At 40.6% G+C, this 20,304-nt stretch overlaps 1 protein-coding gene across 1 annotated transcript in view; it reads right to left on the bottom strand.

Moving 5' to 3' along the window:
* The window catches only part of IGF2R (insulin like growth factor 2 receptor), a 2,372,344-nt gene that overhangs the window by 26,969 nt on the left and 2,325,071 nt on the right, over window positions 1-20,304 (bottom strand). The window contains exons 45-46 of the mRNA XM_044074918.1: window positions 9,566-9,712; window positions 467-536 (exon numbers count right to left, since the gene is read on the bottom strand). Coding sequence (XP_043930853.1) covers window positions 467-536; window positions 9,566-9,712 — 217 coding nt within the window. The remainder of the gene's footprint in view (window positions 1-466; window positions 537-9,565; window positions 9,713-20,304) is intronic.

The raw sequence follows: 20,304 nt of genomic DNA, 5'->3' as shown, positions 1-20,304 counted from the left end.
AATGGGACTCAAAGGAATGCATACATTCATAACTTGGCATTGTATGTTAGAGATTAAACTATCCTTATAAGATACTGCAACTGTACTTTTCACACGCACACACATACACACCAGATTATGGACACTCTTCATTTTAAAATCCGTCAGTCTATAAGGAGAGAGAGGTTAATGCAGGAATATACAAGACAATGAACTAACTTGTTTTACGTTAGGAGAGTATCAATGAGCGAAAAAATATCTAACATCCAAAAGCATTTAAAAGCATTAATTTCTGAAAAAACTGATTAAATACAAATAATAACCTTAATATATTTTCATGAGAGATTGCAATACATGTGCAGCTTTTTCTTTTCTTGTTAATTTTTTCTAACATAACAAACAGGTTTGCCTTTACCAATTTATTGACCAGTGAAAGGACTGAGATTCTGTCTGTGTATAAGAAAAGTGCAACATTTAGTGAATTTACCTTAGAATACTTGTAGGACACATGCGGACTCCTCCTGCAGCAGCTAGATATCTTGTGCAGTACATATTCCCTGGAATAAAGGAAAGGAAAAAACATTTAGCCAGAAAACACAGAAAACATTTTGTCTTTTTTTCTTGATAAGGCCTTGCTGATTCATATACTTCAAGATAATACATGTTAATTATTTCTCCTTTTATTTAAACAGTTTTTCAAACTCCACATAGGATGGCGTCCTCATGAAAAAGTATCATCTAGAACACTGGTTATCAGCTCTCTTCTCACTTTTCCCATTTAATCTTAATATGAAGGATCTCACCCCCCCCCCCCAGGAATACAGTGTGCCAGTGTATGCTTCAGACAAGCACCTAGTGATGACCTCACCCTCTTCTACAGCTGAACTGATGTCCAAATAACTACAGGCAATAACACCATACCAATGTGACAGTCCACTTTCACAGCTGAAGACTGCAGTCTTATCAGTTAGACCATCTGAACTGGCAAGTCCCCAAAACTGCCTTCAACTTTGTAAAACCTGAGCACCCGTAAAATGAGCTTAACTGCTGCAGTGGTCTGATGTAATAAACCCAGTGAAGCTCAACATGTGTTCTCCAGCTTTTGCCAGTAATAGTATTTACATGGATGTATAACAAACTGTCTTGCATGAAAAGCAAGTCTTATAGCATATACTAGTACTGTGTGTTAAGCATGGAGATGTTCAGAGCCCACGAAGGAAATCATTTTATCAACAACATCAGAGTCAGCTGGTGAAAGCAAATGCGGCAAAAACCAACTTTCTTCAACGTGACGTATATTAATCAGCTAGCTTTACTTTATTAAAGTTAGATGATGACATATTTATTGGAAAAATATTTATTTTTTTCCAATGGGAGGATTAATTAAACTACTTTATTTCTCATTTTAACTTCATACAAACAGTTACTACACCTACCAGACCAAACCCTACCCCAGGAAACAACTCCCTGCTAGATACCTTCATCACCAACAAACTTCACCAAATAATGGAGGGTTCATGCCTACCTAATAATGTGAATGACTAGCTCCAGGATAATCTAGCATTCAAAGCCACCTGCAATCATTATTATTACTAAAACCAGACCCATATCTCAATATAAGCAGGAAAAAGTAAGCTACGATATGGATAGACTTGACCAGTCTGCTCTTATCAAGCAAATGAGCCTTCAATAGCTCTGGAAATATTTGAAACCCTTGCCAAATCCATCCTCAGCAAACGCTTCCCTAATACAAGGTGGCATGTCAAGGGCCAAAACTGCATGTGGCTAACCACCTTCATTAAATAGCTCATTAACAACAGCGACAAAGCTTAGTTTACCTGGAAAACTTCCAATTCTGGCCAAGACCACCAAAGCTTCCTTGACCTACACCATTCCTGCAAACTACAAATAAAAAGGCCAAGTCCTTACGTTTATATGCAAATCTACAAACCTCATTAATCCAGCCAAAACATTTCTAGAGAGTTAATAATTTACTTTTCAAATTCTTTATCATTTCTGATATATACATACTCACTGACTTCAAAGCATTCATAAGATCCCCTGTCAACAAAACTAGAACAGGTAACCACTTGCATTCATGTAATAGTGGAACAAGTCCTACCTCATCCTCCTGCTCCTCTCCACCCCCTCAGACCACTTCTTCTGCTTTTACCCCCATAACACTCCAACTGGGTACCCACATTCTACTTTAGAGACTTGTATGCAAAATCTTTCAAAAATACTCAAGAAAATAGACATCAGATCCATTTCAAATTCCAGCAGCATCAACCTTGCTAAACTCCTAGCCCACACCCTCAGCATCTCTACCATCACTGCAAAATCCCATCCCAGTTCAACCCTCTTACAATTCCTACTCCTAAGTACTCCACAGTCTCCCCCTCAAAGCTTCTGTCCAACTGCCATCCTATACCCAGTGACTAAAAAGTTGAAAAATAAATCTACAGCCAGGTTTATGACCACCTAAATAAATACATCTTAATAACTAACTCGTAGATGGTTTCGGAAGTGGGCATATTACAGTAACAATGATATATAAAATAACATGCAAAATATTATTCTGTATTGGAAGAGAGCTGGCTAAATGGGGCAATTTATTTTTATCTCTGCAGAGCCTGTCAAGGTAAAGATCATGTCATCTCACTACAAACGCCAATCACTTGTGGGTTCCATGACAACAACTGAACTGGTTCAAAAGTTACATGACTAATAGAACTGCTGGGTATACTCAGACTACTTACAAACAATTGCATCCTTTCTGCTGGAGTCCTACAGGGCTCTCTGTCCTTTGTCCTAAGATTATTTGTTCTACTTATCAATGATATAACCACTTACATTCCATCTGAAACCATAACCCAATATGCAGATATCACCCTCCATAAAACTGGCCTCACTTCTACATCAAAACAAAACGACCTCCAAAAGCACTTCTCTACTATTTGCACATGGCTAATATGAGTAACACACACCAGTGAGACCCTACCCCCCCCCCCTTTTAGACTTGCTTCTGGTGAAAATAGCTACAGCAAAGTTATCTGAGTAAACTGAAACCACCTTACAGATGAAATCTTACAAATAACTGCATATAACTCTTCAGGAAAAATGATAAATCACAAATATATGCACGCACACATGGTTTACTACCATAATCCAGAAGTGAACTTGTGCATTTAATCACACCGTCAAAATATAATGTTGGAAACAGAAACGGCTTTACATCTCAATTCCGAACCATGTTAAAACCGAGTGTTCGGTACTTGATGTTGTGAAAATGTGACCATTGAACTGCATGTATCGTACGGATATTGGTATTACAGATTTGCTAGGTTTACTTTTGATTTTTAAAAACTTTGAAACCATGCATTTGACTTAATGCTATTCGAAGTTCACTTCTAAAGTAAACCTACACATATATACATATACGGATCTACTTCAAAATACTGAATTACTATAACGTTGAACCACAAAACATTGCGATCATAACATTAAAACACAGAACACCAAAAATTTAGAACAAAACCACATAACACTGAAAATTTTAATCATGGCATCCCATAACATTGAATGTTACAACGCACACGTTAGTAATACCCCCTCCACTTCAGACATAACTAAACCTACAAACACAATTGTTTCAATGTTTCTGCAGGGGGGCAAGCCCTCCTGCACCCCACGTAAATTAAATATACGAACTCTGAGATCGCACTACAATGAAGAAAAGGTAAATTTCCCAGTCCCCACTGTACTGGGTTCTCCATAAGAAATGTCCAAATAATATCTCAAACATGTACCTGTACTTTCCTGAAAACACATACATACTGCCAAAATAAAAATTTCCTCCCCACTTATTCCGTCACTTTCTGCAACACTAACATGACTTCTTTCAAACTAATAAATCCATCACTCAGCATCAACAATGCTTAACCGTTATCTGATAAACCTTTACTCTACAAACTGACAACTTCTCTTAAACTGCAAAATGTACCATCTGCCATGTTTGTTTACTAAAAACTACAACCACAGAATTATTTTAAACCATAAGCATTTAACACTTTTGACGATATACGACTCGATGATTTAAATTTTCATTGTAATGGGATTTCGATGTTTTAACTTCTGTACTTTTGATATTATGGTCTCAATGTTTTGTGGTTCGATGTTATAGTAATTTGGTATTTTGAAGTAAATACACACACGCGCACACACACACACACACACACACACACACACACACATATATGCAATTGCTTTCTTGACAAGAGTTAACTACCACAACCTCTTGTCCAACCTCCTAGCTTAATTCCAACACCTCTCCACTATCAGCTAACATATTAGGAATGTAGAACTCTCCTTATGGATTAGAGAAAAAAACTCTGAACTGAACAATGTAACTAGCGCAGCAATGAAGCATAAAGTTGCATTAACAATCTAGTAGTTCTCTGTAGGTGTTAAATATTATGAAAAGTATCACAAGACTGTTCACATTGTTTGTTACTTCCTGTTATTGATTGAACTGCATATTTTTGAAAACAAAGCTGTGTACCCTCCTCTGTATAATGTCTGTAATTGTATAATTGCATTTTGGTATTACAATCTCTGTGTAATTGCGTTCCATGGCACATGGGTTGTGGCTGAAAAAGGGCTCTGGACCACTCCACTCATCCTGTTAAAGAATGGATGAACAAATAAATAAATAATGCTAATCAGCTTGCATGTTATTTGCATGGCATGCCATAGAATGAAGTTCTAGATTTAAAGCAAGTGTCAGTAACTGCACAGCGAGTGGAACCACCTACACAGAGCCAGGGAAAATAGCAAATCTACTGGCTGATAAATTTAGCTCCAGATTTACTCCATATCATCCCCTGTCACCCCTCAGGAAACACCCTCCACCAACTCTCAACACAGAGCAGGTCCACCTTGCATTCCCAAGGCAAAGAAAACTCCTTTAATGGGCCCTGGATATTATCCCAGGATGCCTCCTGAACAGCATGAAGCATGACCTGTCAGGCTCACGAAAATCTCTTTTTAAACACAGCTCCCAGACTCAGTTTGTGTCAGATGTATGGCTTACTGCAACAGTTCTCCTACATAAGGGGAACCTTCTGACTAGTCTCCTGTGCAAGGCCATGGAAAGAATTATCATGAGGCTGACAAAATGACATAGGAATCCTACGCACACTATCCAGTTTGGTTTTGCCAAAGGCAGATCATGCCTAGTTAACTTGTAGACTTCTTCAAGAAGGTCATTAAAGCTATGGATGAGAGCAAAACAGTGCACGTCTCCTGCACTGACTTCGCCAAGGCTTTTGTCAGAATTCCTCATGTGGGCATTGAAGATAAATTTACAAAACTGCCTATAAATACATCCATATGTCTCCCAGTGGGCTCATTGATAGAGCACAAGTAGTTAGTATAGGGGAGTCACACAGGGATTGATGTTCATACCTCTCCTTTCTGGCGTCTACTTTTCTGGATTCAAGGCAAACATCATGGGCCTCTGGCTGGCCAAGTCTGCAGACAACTGCAAACTAGGCATGGTTGCTAAAATCTTAAAGACACAGCTATCCTTCAAAAGGGCCTGAGCCAGATAAAATACTGATGTCAGAGCCATGGACTAAAACTTCATGTGAAAAAATGCATAACAGTACCCTTTGGAAAGATGGCTACACCTGGAAATTACCACACTGATGACATATCCCTAAAAGTAGACCAAATGGTCAAGGATCTGGGAATGTATGTTTACACTAACATGACCTTTGACCACGTTTTCTATTGTTGTGAAAAAAATCATTCTACATTGCACAATTTATAAGCATGGGCATGGCATCCAGGTCCAGGGATTTCATAGTTTTACTGTCATCAGATCAATCCTGGAATACATTGCACCTTTTGACATTTTCCTGGCCAGGAACTTACGGTACCTTGAGAGTTCACAGAAGTCCCTCACAAAAAGAATACAGGGAGTAAACAGCAAGTGCTATGTGAACGTCTCAAAACCCTGTCTCTGTACTTGGTCTACTATAGACTACTGTGCGTACAAGGCATCCTCTGATCCCACACTGAAGGATTTGTTGCACATCTGCAAAACAAACAGCATTAAAAATATCCAAGCTACAGGTGTAAAAGCTCATCTGCAACATAAACTGGATATGCTGGAGGGACAGGAATGTGTCTCAAAGATTAACCCTTCTCTAAAATAGGCTTCCCATCTATGTGAAGCAAAGTTCATCTTTAACTCTACTGAAATGTAACTTAGACCAATGGATGAGAAACTGCAAACTTACTCCTGGTTTGGCACCTGTGACCCTAATGGACAGGGGCAGCCTGTTAACGCATGATATGTACAAGCTTATATTGTAACTGTAAAATTCCTTTGGGTATTTGGCACAAGTCAGCAATATTTTGGTAAATTTGGGGGTAGCTTGGCTAGGCTTAAAATGACACTTGGACCAACAGCCTTGCATCCACTTATGAACCAATGCAAAAAAAAAAAAAAAAAAATCACTTTTTTTTTCTTTAATAATCGATGAGCAGAAAAGTGTCAAAACACTGTATGTATGTAAAAATTCTATGTTCATAAATATTCACTGTACCTAACTGTATATTAACAGGCATATACCTGTCATCTTACATTGTTAATTTGTTTTTGCAGGACATTTACCTACATTAGAACATCACTGTATTATATACTTATTCTGAGTTCAGGTTGTGGCTGAAAAGGGCCAGTGACCAGATCACCACCTGTTTAATAAACATAAATAAAAACAAATACACAAACAATACAATACCTTTGCTGCATCTGAATGCATCACAACAAAACTACAATAAGTACAATTTATTTATTTTTTATTTATTTATTTTTATTTTACATTTGATAACCGGGAAAGTCACACTGGACACAGGTCCCTTTTCAGCAGAGGCCCAGGGAGAAAAGCTCCACATACAGTACAGTACAAGTGAGGATTTCGCTTACATCTAAGAATACATTTCAGGATGCAATATTCAGATATTAACATCTTGTTATCAGGACAATATACAAGTACATTACAGACTAATTTCGGAATGTAGTAGACAGTTTAACATTTCTGGTAGTAAGGTTTATATATGCAGTACTTTGTAAGATTAAAAGTAGTACAATAGTTGAGAAAAAAAGTACAAAAGTTTTCGTAGGAGTTCATTCTGAAAAGCCCATATGTTTGGGGTAGAATAGTTCTACCTGGGTAACTAGATGAAGTAATAGGTGATCATTAACAATCAAAGGTGGCAGCAGCTCCATACCAGTTACTAACTGCATTTAGTTTAATTTAAACAGCGAAAGTTTGCCCTTAAGAAGACAAATGAAAAAAATCAAGCTACAGTTTCTCTTTCTCTTGTCTCATTGGCCTCCTAAGTTATTACAGGGTCACTGAATCAGTATTAAAAAATATATTTCTATTTCATGCTGGTCGGCAGCACCAAGTACAGGAGAATAATACAAAGAAAATATTTATTTTCTTAATTAAAACCCTGTACTCCCATGGCTGCACCTTGCTTTGTGTGTCTGAGTCTGTCCACAAAGGGCAGCAGCTTTCTTTTAGTTTTGATACTTTTTTGTCTGTCTCAAGCACCTGTTTACCTAAAGTAGCCTGAGCCAATGGAAAATGGCTTCTCATTGCTTCATACAGCAGCCTTACCAGCCTCCACAAAAGCATTATTTGTAACTCCTGTAAGAGGTTGAGAAAAAAGGCAGGATCACCTTACTTACCATTGGGGGGGGGGGGGGGCACGCACGCACGCGCACACACACACACACACACACACACACACTGAACTGTTTTAATAACCAATTTTTTAAACAGAAATCAAACCTCCACACTTGTACAGTATTGCACCTGCTTGGTTTCTATAGTCCTGAATGGGAAAACCATTTATTTGGCATAAAACATCCCCTACACTCATGGTACAGAGGGATAAAGCCGTGACTGTGACCCAGACATGAAGGATGGCAGTGAGCAGCTACAGTTCAAGCTTGCACATCAACTGCTGGCAACGGACAGAGGCTGAGCACACAGGTGGAAATATGCATGCACCTCCTGGTCAGAAGCACTAAATGAGCTTGAGAGGGTGCCCTAACTTTTGACTGAAACATGGTTTTCAAATGGCATTTAACATTACAGAAGCAACTGGACATCCTCTACAGTGCCTGTGCAATATTGAGACACAGCTGAGTAATCAAAGCAGTAAATACATAAAGAAATACAGGTAGTGGCATAAGCAAGGGAATAAACACACACAAAAAAGACAGTGACCTAAATAAAGGTATATACACAAGAAAGCCAGTTCACCCACTTGTAGGATAGAGGCAGCCAGTCAAAGAAAATAAGTCAGGGCACTGGCAATCATTACATCGGATGGGTCAGACAACATAAAAAAAAATTTTGTCTGGATCTGAGATTCTGACATTGTCTTCTGTGGTCTATGTCTGTAACTACTACACCAATAAACAACTTGCCAGCATTCGTTACAACAGTATGTTTTTAGCTATCAGCAACATACACTATGGCACTCCCTTGCTCTCTCTAACATTCCGGTTTCAATGCCCCTGTAGTTGTTGTCTTGAACAGTCACTAGAACAGGATGTTCAATCACTTGTATATGATTAAATACAACTTGAAGAACCATGCTTCAAAAGTTAGGAAGCCGATCTAGTGAGCTGCCGTGGGAGTAGAAGTTCCTAGGGTCAAGGGAGAAGGAGTCTATCAGGTCCAGCAGACTGGCCTGCTCCCTATCATCCAAACTCTTATCTTTCCAGGGGAAGGGGTCATAAATAGGCTTATGAGTCCCTCTGGCCAAGGAATGAAAGGGAAGTAGAGCCATTTACCAGTCTGGTGGTACCTGGCTCTCACTGTGAGAGAATCAAAAATTGGTTGATTGAGCGACAGAAGGGCAGCCATTGCGCAAAACCTCTGTGGACAGCAAAAATAAAAATAAACACGTAAAAGGCATGTTTAAAATCAGTTTGGAGGGTCTATATACCAGCAGCCTAGTAACACGTCACCACTGGGTACAAAATGTCCTTTACAAAACTCAGCCAACAATCTTTACAGACACTGAATCAGTAATATGATACCTCCAACTAAGTGTTACACCAACACAGAATTATAGAAATGACAAAGCAGAAAAACTGCATTATTTGAATTTCCCACATTACTTCAAATATAGTAAATATAAATGCTTTCTATTTAAAGATAGGTCCTTCTGATACAAAAATTCTGATGTACCACAATAACCATGTTCTGAATGGAAGGTTTTATGTGTGACAAATATGTAATCAAAATGTTAGAGACATTCTGGAGTCCATTTTAAATGCATCTTTTCACTACGTACTTCCAGCAGTTCCACACATTCCTTATTGTCCAGTACACTCTTAACATACGATGCTAAATACAACACACAAGAATAATTTCAAACTGAAAAAAAAAATGGTTGCACACCCACAGAAACACAAAATTTAAAAAAAGCCACACCGGAAATAAAAACTACTCAACTATTTTATAGCATTTATTAAAAAAAAATAAACTCTCACCTTCGTTCTTGTTTGTAGAGTAGTAAGATAGCTAAGCACACAGTCAGTACGACCAGTAGGAGACTCAGCACTGCTCCAACAGCTTGACTTCGCCCAGACAAGCCTTCTTCACCTGGCAATTTATCATCTTTCCCAATAAATTCTGGTCTGGAAACAGCAATGCAGAATTAATTGCAAAGACAGACTAATCTGATTGTAGTCTTAAGTTAATTAATGAAAAGAAAATAGGTGCACAACTACGCAAACACAATGTAAAGCCATTCTACGGGGTGAAAAGATATCCCATACAATTTAAAGGTATAGGGTACAAAACCAGTTAAGTCAAAATTGGTGTTTTGATGGCTTATATTTTAAAGATGAAAGTACAGTTCTGTAAAATCTTACCATAACAGTAATATCCTTCTCTTCACTGTTGCAGTATTCTAACCAGAGGGGATATCCTACCCAGGGCAGCCCAACACTTAGCTAGTATACAAAAGTCTAATGATCTTGCATGTGCCGCACGTCACAGCTAAGCTCCTCACACAGAAACTCGGGCATAAAAGGGACGTACAGACATAACTACCCAGAACTGAATTGCCCCAGAAGAGAACAGTCTCCATAGGACAAAGGAGTCCATGCACACCCAGAAGAAAAAGATGCAGAAAAAGGGGAAACCCTCAGCCAGGAGGCACTCTAAATCAAAAAAACAGAACAAACAAGAGGGGGTTGGAGTGAGGAAGTGAATATTGCAACATTGAAGAGAAGGACATCTACTTGTTATGGTAAGATTACTATGTCCTTCTATATCAGTGTTGTAGTGTTATTAACAGTAGGAAGAGTATACAAGCTCAAGAGACAGAATAGGAGATGGAAGGCTGAGGAGATCCCTCAACAAACCCATATAAAATGGTTTCAGCAAAACCTGCTCTGCCCCTAAAAACCATATCCAACTTATAATGCTTAGTAAAGGTATGCACTGAAGACCAAATAGCAGCTTCAAAGATGGAATTGGTGTCCAACCCCTTGAAGAAAGCACCAGAAGAGTCAACAGCCCTAGTGGAATAAGCTCTAAGAGAAGTAAGACAGAGATTTGCCATGAAAAGTATAACAAAAGAAAATGGCCTTAGTTATCCCAGAGGAGATGGATTGCTTAGAAACAGCCAAACATAATGCCCTGGGATGAAAGGAAACAAAAAGCTGCTCAAACGTACAATGGCCTTAGTTTTATCCAAATAGTACCTGAGCTGTCTGTGCAAATCCAAGGTATGTAGGACCCTCTCACTAGTAGACTGAGGAGAAGGGGAAAAATGAAGGGAGTTGTACCAACTGACTCAAGGACAACTCATTTACTACCTTGGGCATAAAAAGACAGATTAGTATGAAGGGACACCCTCTCCCTGTGAAAAAATAAAAAAAGAAGGAATGGCCATAAGGCCCTGGAGCTCAGAAACCTTCACAGCAGAAGTAAGAGTCAGCAACAAAACAGTTTTTCAGGTACAATGTTGCAAAGAAGCAGAATTTGCACGCTCAACAGGAGCCTGATCAATTTTTCCAAAAGAAAATGAAGGTCCCAAGGAGGAGGAACAGGTTTTCTTGGAGGCCTAACAAGCATGATGCCTTTAAGAAATTGTTTGACCTCAAACTCAGAAGCCAAAGTAGGATTCAAGGGCATACAAGCAGAAATTGCTGAAAGGGCCTTAACAGAAGAATAGGCCTGGCCAAGCCAGGCTGAAGTAACTCACATAAATAAGACAGGACCATCGAGACCCCAATGAAAAAGGGTCCTGGTTACGAGCATGGCACCAAAGAGAAAATCTTTTCCATTTGGACGTTAAATATTTTTTGGTTGAGGGTCTCCAACTTCCTATAAAACTCAGTGTATTGGTCCTGTTCAGGCACCTGTTTTCTGAGTATGTGCTCTATCACCCACAGTGTCAGTTGAAGAGTGGACAAGTGAGGATGGATGCCCTGTATAAGGAGATCCAATTGGTGAGGTAACTTGTGGTGATTGTCCCTGGCCAGATGCATTAAGAAAGGGAACCAGTGCTGTCCCGGCCAAAGGAAGTCACTAGAAAGATTTTTGGAGAGTCCAGCTAAACCTTCTGCAGGACTCTTGGAAGTACAGGAAAACAAGGGAAAGCATAAAGAAACATCCCCCTTCATGGAGAAGATAGGGCACCTGTCTTCCATGCCAGATGGTATGGCACTCTGGAATAGAAGACAGGACGCTGCCTAGTCAGAGGGGAGGCAAAAAGATCTACCTATGGAATACCCCACTGATGGGCAATGTCCAGGAACATGTCTCTATGAAGCAAATATTTGTAAGCCTGTGCTTTGGACCTGCTCAGAGAGTCTCCCACTAGACATGAACTCTGAAGGAATGTATACTGCCTGAAGAGTGAACAGATAACTGAGAGCCATCTCCCAAGTCAACCAGCGTGCAGAGGACACAAGATTTTGTGCCTCCCTGCTTGTTGACATATGACATCACTGTAGTGTTGTCTGTGTACACCTTCAAGGGGCCTGGAGAGAAAAGCTTGAAGAGCCAGAGTCAGAGCTCTCATCTCTTTGATATTGGTATGATTTAACTTCTGATCGGGAGGCCAGAGACCCTGATATTTCAGGTGACCAAAAGAAGCCCCCCACCCCATGTCTGAGACATCAGTGAACATTCTTGAGAAGGGAGTGGAGGCTGAAAGGACCAGCCTGGTTTAAGAGTAAACTGTTGAATCCACCACTTGAATTCCTTCTTTAGACAGGAAAGGAGAGGTTCACTGAAATCTAGAAGGTGACAATGCTGTGGCCAAACCAACTTGAGGTGCCACTTAAGTTAACTTGAGGTACCACTGAAGTTATACAGTGATGTCATATGTCAACAAGCAGGGAGGCACAAAATCGTGTCCTCTGCAGGCTGGTTGGCTTGGGAGGTGGCTCTCAGTTATCTATTAAATCTTCAGGCAGTATACATTCCTTCAGAGTTCAATCTAGTGGGAGACTCTCTGAGCTTTCAGTCTTATCCAATAATGGTACACTCATATCTCCCAATCCAGCAACTAAACTTCTAGGGGTAACCATTGATAACAGCCTGAACTTTGAAATCTATAGAAACAATACCATAATAACTGTCAACAGGAAACCAGGCTCCCTCTATAGGATGAAACCCTTTCTCTCCCCACTAGCCAGAACCACTATTGCCTATTCCCACCTTATCTCCACACTTCTCTATGCTTCTTCCATATATACTAACTTGTCAAAAAATAACCTTAACAAGCTAGCCAACGCTTACAATAGCATTGCCAGATTTGCTACTGCTTCCTCCTTTACGACCCATCACTGCCATAACCTGAAACAATTAGGCTGGTTAGAGCTTCTGAATCAGATTCACTTTCAACAACTCACCATTGCGCACAAAACCCTTTTCCAACCTACCAGTACCCCAATACTTGCTAGTCTCATTACCCAATATAAGAACCTTTCAACTTTACGCTCATCTAATAAACTACTTGTATCAACATGTAAATCTAATAACATGGCAGGAGATGCTCTGTTCAGTAATGCAGTTGGAAAGTATTGGAACCAACTCCCCCATGAACTTACATCACTGTCTTCATTTACACTTTAAACACAATCTGAAGCTCTATCTTAAAACCCATTGGTTATGTCCCTGTACAAATCCAGACTAATCTCATACTATATCCCAAATACCCTCTCTTAAGACCTAATTCCTGCTCTGTGTCTTTTTAGATCAAGGCCTATCCTTGGCAAAAACATATCTTATCCTAATAGAGATAATTTAAAATAACTAGTTCAATTCTTCTGCATATAATTCTAAAGCACCCTACCCAAGGCAGGCAACAAGTATTGTTTAAATAGTGAGCATTGCTGAAATCTGAAGTTATGTATTTGTGTAACAATTAATTCCTAGTTACTAATGAAGTCTTGCACATAAAGTCTAAAATATCTTATATAATGCTTGTGACATGTTTTTTGTATAAACTGTGAAGATTCCTGAACTGTTTAAAATTTGTAGTATTTAACTGTATGACAACTAGTACCTGTATGTTAGTAGCCTAGTAATCTTGTGGAGCTTATCTCCCCGGGACTCTACTGAAAATGGACATAAATCCAGTTAGACTATCCCATTCAACAAATGTAAAAAAAAAAAAATAAAATAAATTATGCAGTCTGGCAAAAGGAAGGATTGAATAGAAGAGGCCATGATGCTCAGGGCCCAAAGAAACCCCCTGGCCAGCATGGCAGTCAGAGTAGAAGACACTGAAAGAAGGCGGTCAATGACAAAACTTTTGGAGGTGGAACAGATGCTAACATTGTCACTGTCTGAATCCTGCATTTCAGATACATATGATCCTGAGAGGGAGTTGGGATGGATTTGTGGAAGTTGATAGTGAACCCCAGACTTTGAAGAATAGACATGGTGAACGCCAGATCCTGTAACAGGCAACTGAGAAGGTGCCTTAAGCAACAGGTCATCTAGATAAAGAAAAATTTGAATGCCTTGGAACCTGCAAAAGAAATCACAGGAGCTAGGCATTTTGTGAATACCCTTGGAGCAGAAGAGAGGTCAAAGGGCAAACCAGAGAACTGAAAATGAAAGGAAGATGCAGTGAAATGTCAAAACTTACTGAAAACAGGGTGAATGAGGATATTAAGGTAAGCATCTTTCAGATGCAAAGACACTAGAAAAGCCTGAGGTAATAAAAGAGGAAAGAGCATTTGAAGAGTAAGTATCTGTAAAGAAGGGACCTTGAGAATGGTGTTGAGCTGGGAGAGATCCAGAATAGGTCTCCAACTGCCCTCCTTTCAAGGAGCCAAGAACATATTGGAATAAAAACCCTTTCTCACTTGGGAAGGGACAACAGGTCGAATGGTCACCTGATTCACCAAGGACCCTAGAACCTCTGGGAAATGAGGAAGCTGTTCTACAGGGGGTTGAGAAATCCCTGAAAAAAGGATGGAGAGCCTTCCACACCACAAAGTAACCCTGATGGATGACAGAAAGAACCCAAGAGTCTGAAGTGACGAGATGCCAGCGTGGAAGATAAAGGGAAAACTGAAGGGACAATGGAACCTGCTGTAAAAGAAGAGGGGCAAACTGTTAAAGAGAAGCAGACTTATCAGATAAAGAAGGCTTCTGGGCCACATAATCTGAGAAGCCTTAGCAGAGGGGGCCTGCCTACCACCCTTCCTGCCCTTGGAGGTCTGGCAAGGTTGCCTGTGAATAAAAATGAGATCTAGAAGGATAATTCCTCTGGAACTTAGGGATAGGACAAACAAAAATATGTTTAAGGTCCACCAAGGCTTCGCCTTTCTTTTGAAGACACTTAAACATGTCAGCAGCAGCAGCAGTCCCTAAAAGATGTTATTTATTCAAAGGAGCATCCAACAACTTGGTCTATGTGCCCACAAGCAGAGACTGGAGATAAAGCCAAGAATAACACCTCATGACAGACCCAAAGGCTGCATCCTTGGAAAAGGCATCAGCAGCATCATAGATGCATTTAACAGTGACAAGCCACTTGAGAAACAGAATCTAAAATAGATACAGTACAGGATTTGCCTTCAGAATCTGGGAGATCAAAAATAACCTGGAAAGCCTGAGCAATCAAGACCAGAGCATTTTTGGCCATGTGGGTCTGGTAATTAACAGCCCTAAAGGCTGATGTAGAAGGAGTGTAAACTTTCATACCAATCCTCTCCATAGCCCTACTATCATTATCAGAAAGCAAAAGCTTGGAAGAGGGCAAGAGCTCAGAATGTTTGTCAGAAGAAAATGACACCGCAGCAGGATCAGAAGGTCATTTAAATAAAAATTGACAATCCTCAAGAACCTCACAGAACCTATCAGGTTTCTTAGGAGCAGGAAGCTGAGAATCAGGAGACTTGGAAGCAGCAATGAAAGTGCCTAACAAGGCAGCCAACACAGGAGGAACTTATGATAGTTTAGGAGTATCCACCTGAAGCAACTCATAACATCTTCTCTGAATATCAAAGACTTGAGCAGAATCCCACTTAAAGTATTCTATCATCCTAGCAATTGTGTTCCCAAAGGGCAATTTCTTAAAAGGAGACTCAGGGCTACAGACTCCTCTTCATCCGAACCATAAGCCAAAAGCATCTGTGAAGAATAGGACAAAGACCCCTCATCAGACACTGAATTCTCATCCAAGAAATCTGGTTCACTAAGCCATTTAGAAGGGGTACAGGTCCAAAGAGAAACAGGTACTGAAACTCCTTGAGGAGGACTTAGGGCCATCACGGCAGAAAACAAGCCCTGAGTAAACTCTTGCCATTCCCTTTGAGGATTCTTAGGATGGACCAAAAAATGATTAGTTTTCGTCTTTCCTTGGAAGAAACATCAGCCCTAACAAATACCAAAGGTTCCGACCCTTGGCAAGATTCAATAAGAGAACCCAAAACCTCCTTCCTGTCCAATATCTGCAGATTCCCTCTAGGATCCTCCAAGATAATCAAATGCAGTTTCCCCTTGACGTCCAGAGCAGACATCTGCAAAGTCTCAGAGGAAGTGTGAAAACATGGATCTATGCCGGTCGCCAAATGACCTACACAGCTTTTACTTGCTTCTAGAAGGATATCCTCTGGAGGATGGACAGCCAAAGAATCCGGCTGAGACTTCTTGGCCTTGTTCTTACCTAATGGGAGTATCTCAGGGTTAAAGGACTCTCCCATGGTACCCTGGGCTAACTGTTTAAAACCACTGTTTTCAAGGTAAATGGCCAGGGAAGATGACTGAGTGTCTTAGGTACAAATGCCTTACAGATACTACAACAGGTATGGTAGTGTGATACACCCAAACAAAAAATACACTGTTTGCTACATTCCTTATGGGAAATCTGCCTCCCACACTGACATTTTCCCTTCTTGGTTTACATGAACTCTAGGTAGCAAAATAAAATACAAGACCAAGAAAAGTAAAAAGACATCGACATCTGTGTAGTGACATAGAGACCTGGTTCAAGGCTCCAAAAAGCACCCCTGCATTACCAGACTATAATTCATACCACACCTTTCGGCCACCTAACCTGGACCGAAACACTAAAGGTGGAAGCTTGTCCATATTCATTAAGGATATCCACACCTCCAGGCTAGTTGCTCAGCATAATGCATCCGAGATTATCCAACTGCAACTTACTCTGGGCAAGACTGCAATCCAAACTGTAACTTGTTACAGATTCCCCCACCATGCCCCAGGATTCCCACTCCTCATTTCTTGATACACTGGAAAATATTAGGGTACACCCAACACCCTACTAATGGGTGATTTCAACTACCCCACTATTAACTGGGAAAACTACTCATGTACCAACTCTTTTGCTCAACGTTTTCTGGAATTCATAAATTCCAACCCTTGGATCACCTTATCCATACTCCCACCAGGGGCAGCAATATCCTAGACCTGGTCATTACCAACATGGGCGAATGATGTTCCACACCAGAGGTCAATTCCTTGTTGGTCAGATCCGACCACAAGTTAATCAGCCTAGACATCCACATCTCACCCCCATCCCTAATAAGGGAAACCACCGTAAAAAATTTCTCCAAATCCAACTTCATGCTTCTTAAGACAGAAGTGGCAAACTTCACGACACCCATGCAGACGGACAATAGAGGTACGACTGCTGAATCCTACACAAATGCACTTTATAAGCACTTACATGAGTGCATGGATCGTGCTATCCCTAACAGAACCAAGATGCTATCCTCCAAAAAAGGAAGCCAATCTGGTGGTTCCCTGCCATAAACAAACTCTACAACAGAAGAAAGAAACTGTTGCAAAAAAAGTAAAATCCCATGACTGGAAGAACTCCCTGGTCAGCCTCAGTAAGAAGCTGAGATCCCTCATAAAATCCTCCAAACCTAGTTATGAAAACAAAATCGCCACTGATTCTAAAGACAACCACAAAGCATTCTACAGCTATGTTAAGAATCTCACTGCAAAATACTCAGATCTGCTCTGAATTACAGCACAATGGCACTAAATATACAGAACCAACTGATATTGCCAACATTCTGGCAGATAGGTTCAGTGCTAACTTTACCCCCACCCCCTAAAGAGCTCATCTCTATACCAGAAGAATGCAAAATTCCTGTAATCATGGCTGCACAGGTAAAAACCACACTCTCTAAAGCCAAGAACATAGCATCCATGGGACCTGACAACATCCCAGGCTGCGTTCTTCATGGACTACAGAATGAACTGGCATCCCACCTAAGCACCATGTTCAGTCATAGCCTCACCTCAGGCTTTGTGCTCACTGAATGGCGCACAGCAACGGTTATCCCACTCCACAAAGGGGGAGCCACCACAGACCCCGGGAACTACTGCCCAATTAGCCTAATGAGCCTGGTCTGCAAGGTCATGGAACGTATCATCATGGAACTTATAAACAAAGACATTGGTAATCTCCAAACTCTGGACCCCACCCAGTTCAGGTTTGTAAAAGGCAGATCATGTCTCCTAAACCTGATAGACTTCTCTGAAGCAGTCATCAAAGCCGTAGACGAGGGTAAGGTGGTTCACACAGCCTAGCTAGATTTGGCCAAGGCTTTTGACACCATCCCCCACTCTGGAATTATAGATAAACTCACTAAACTAGGTATAAACCCCTATGTTACAAGATGGATTGCCAACTGGCTCACTGAGAGAACGCACACAGTGAAAGTAGCAGACTCCAAATCAGACTTCAGACCAGTAATAAGTGGAGTACCACAGGGTTCAGTCCTGGGTCCTCTCCTGTTTGGTGTCTACTTTTCTGAAGTACAGGCTAACATAGAAGGTCTTTGGCTAATGAAGTTCACAGATGACTGCAAACTAGTAGCCATAACTGAAACTCCTAACAATGTGGACATCCTACAAAAGGGCATCAATGAGACAGATGCCTGGTGTCAAAGCCATGGCCTCAAGCTCAATGCCAAAAAGTGCATTGTCATCCCCTTTGGTAAAAAATCTGTACCCATGAGCTACCACATAGGTGGTAGTCTGCTTAACACCGAATGTGTGAGAAGAGACCCATGGGACACAGGTGGACAGTAGTCTCTCCTTTGATAATCACATCACCACAGTAGTCAGGAAATCTTTCTACGTGGCACACCTCATCAGAAAAGGTTTCTCATCCAGGAAAAAAAGAGGTCATTGTTCCCCTCTACCTATCACACATTAGACCCATTATAGAGTACAATGCCCCTTTTGGTATATACCTCACAAGACATCTACAACAACTGGAAAGTCCGCAAAGAGGATTACCGGCCTCCAACAGATGCCCTATGCAGACCATCTCAAAAAACTCCAGCTTTACTCCGTCTCATATCGCCTACTCAGAGGCGATCTCTGCCTAACATAGAAAGCTATGCCAAACCCAGAGCTGTTGGACATGCTCCACTTAAAGAAATCCCAATCTGTCTGAGCTACATGCTCTAGGGACCTAAACCTTGTCACCACAATAAACAGAACATGCTGGAGAGAGAGATTCCTGTCCCAGAGACTTCCCACACTCTGGAACAAACTAGCTATCTATACCAAACAAAGCTCCTCATTAGCACTCTTCAAGAAAAATCTTGATGATTGGATGGGAAATAGGAAATTCCCCCCCGGGGATTACCTCTGGAGCTCTGCTCGACAGGGGCACAGGAAAATAATTTTCTTGGGTGGCGAATGCCAGGGTACCTTTTTGGCTAGGTTTGTATAGGCCCTAGGGCCAATAGCCTACTACCTACCTATGAAAACAACCCCAACAGGGCACTTATGTGTTGGCTAAGTGTTCAGTACAGCAACAAGGCATTCAGACCAGATAGCAATAATGACATTCCATTCAAATTGGTGGCAAAGACATTTTGGGTAGTGGCATCCATATGTCCTTTTTACTCCCTACATTTCATGCTGGTGCATAGGTATAAGGTACGACGCATACAAGATCATTAAGCTTTTGTACACTGACTGAGAGTTGTGATGCTCTGGACAGGACATCCCTTCTGTTTAGAATACCGTAAAAGTGATATAGGAGGACATAGTATAGTTGTGTAAAATCTTACCATAATGGTAAATGTCCTTCTCTGATGCAGTATTCATAACATGAGGGATCCTCTGCCAAGGGTGTCCTGACGTCCGGGCAGTATACCAAAGCCTTTAGGTTGCCTTAAGGTACACCGCACATCACACACACAAGCTCCTCATGTAACATAGTGCATAAAGGTGATGCCTGGACATACCATCCTCAGAACTTCTTGGCCGCCAGTCAGAACGTTTCTGGTGTACCTAGCCATTCAGATAAGTGCCCCATTGGGGTTTTTTCTGCTTATCTTTTTGTTGCTTTTGTTTTGCTGGGAGGGTTTCATGTCATCCAGGAAGGGTAAATGCCAGTGTAGGAGACAGATTCCCAATAAAGATGGTCATGAGCAGTGCTTGAATTGTTTAGGGGTTTCTCAAGAAGGACATCAATGGTTCCTTAAATGCAGACAATTCCTCAAGTCATAAATATTTTTATGAAAAAGTAAACTAAACATATAAACACACAGCATTTTTCCACAATTCAGAAGAAGAATAAAAAACGTAAAGCTCCTTGTGGTTCTCACAAGAAATATGAGTTTATATTAAAACTTAAAAGACTTCAGCAAGTATATGCTAGAAGTAAAACAATTCTTCATTTTCCTTGCAGGGTGTAATAAATATCCATTCAAAAAAGAAGCCAGCACCACAAAGGACAAATAACCAATAATGGTTA

This window comes from Protopterus annectens, chromosome 1.part0 (assembly GCF_019279795.1).
Source record: "Protopterus annectens isolate FY-2018-M chromosome 1.part0, PAN1.0, whole genome shotgun sequence".
Classification (NCBI taxonomy): domain Eukaryota; kingdom Metazoa; phylum Chordata; order Ceratodontiformes; family Protopteridae; genus Protopterus; species Protopterus annectens.
The sequence above is the reverse complement of the archived record's forward strand: the minus strand, read 5'-3'. Positions and strand labels throughout refer to the sequence as shown.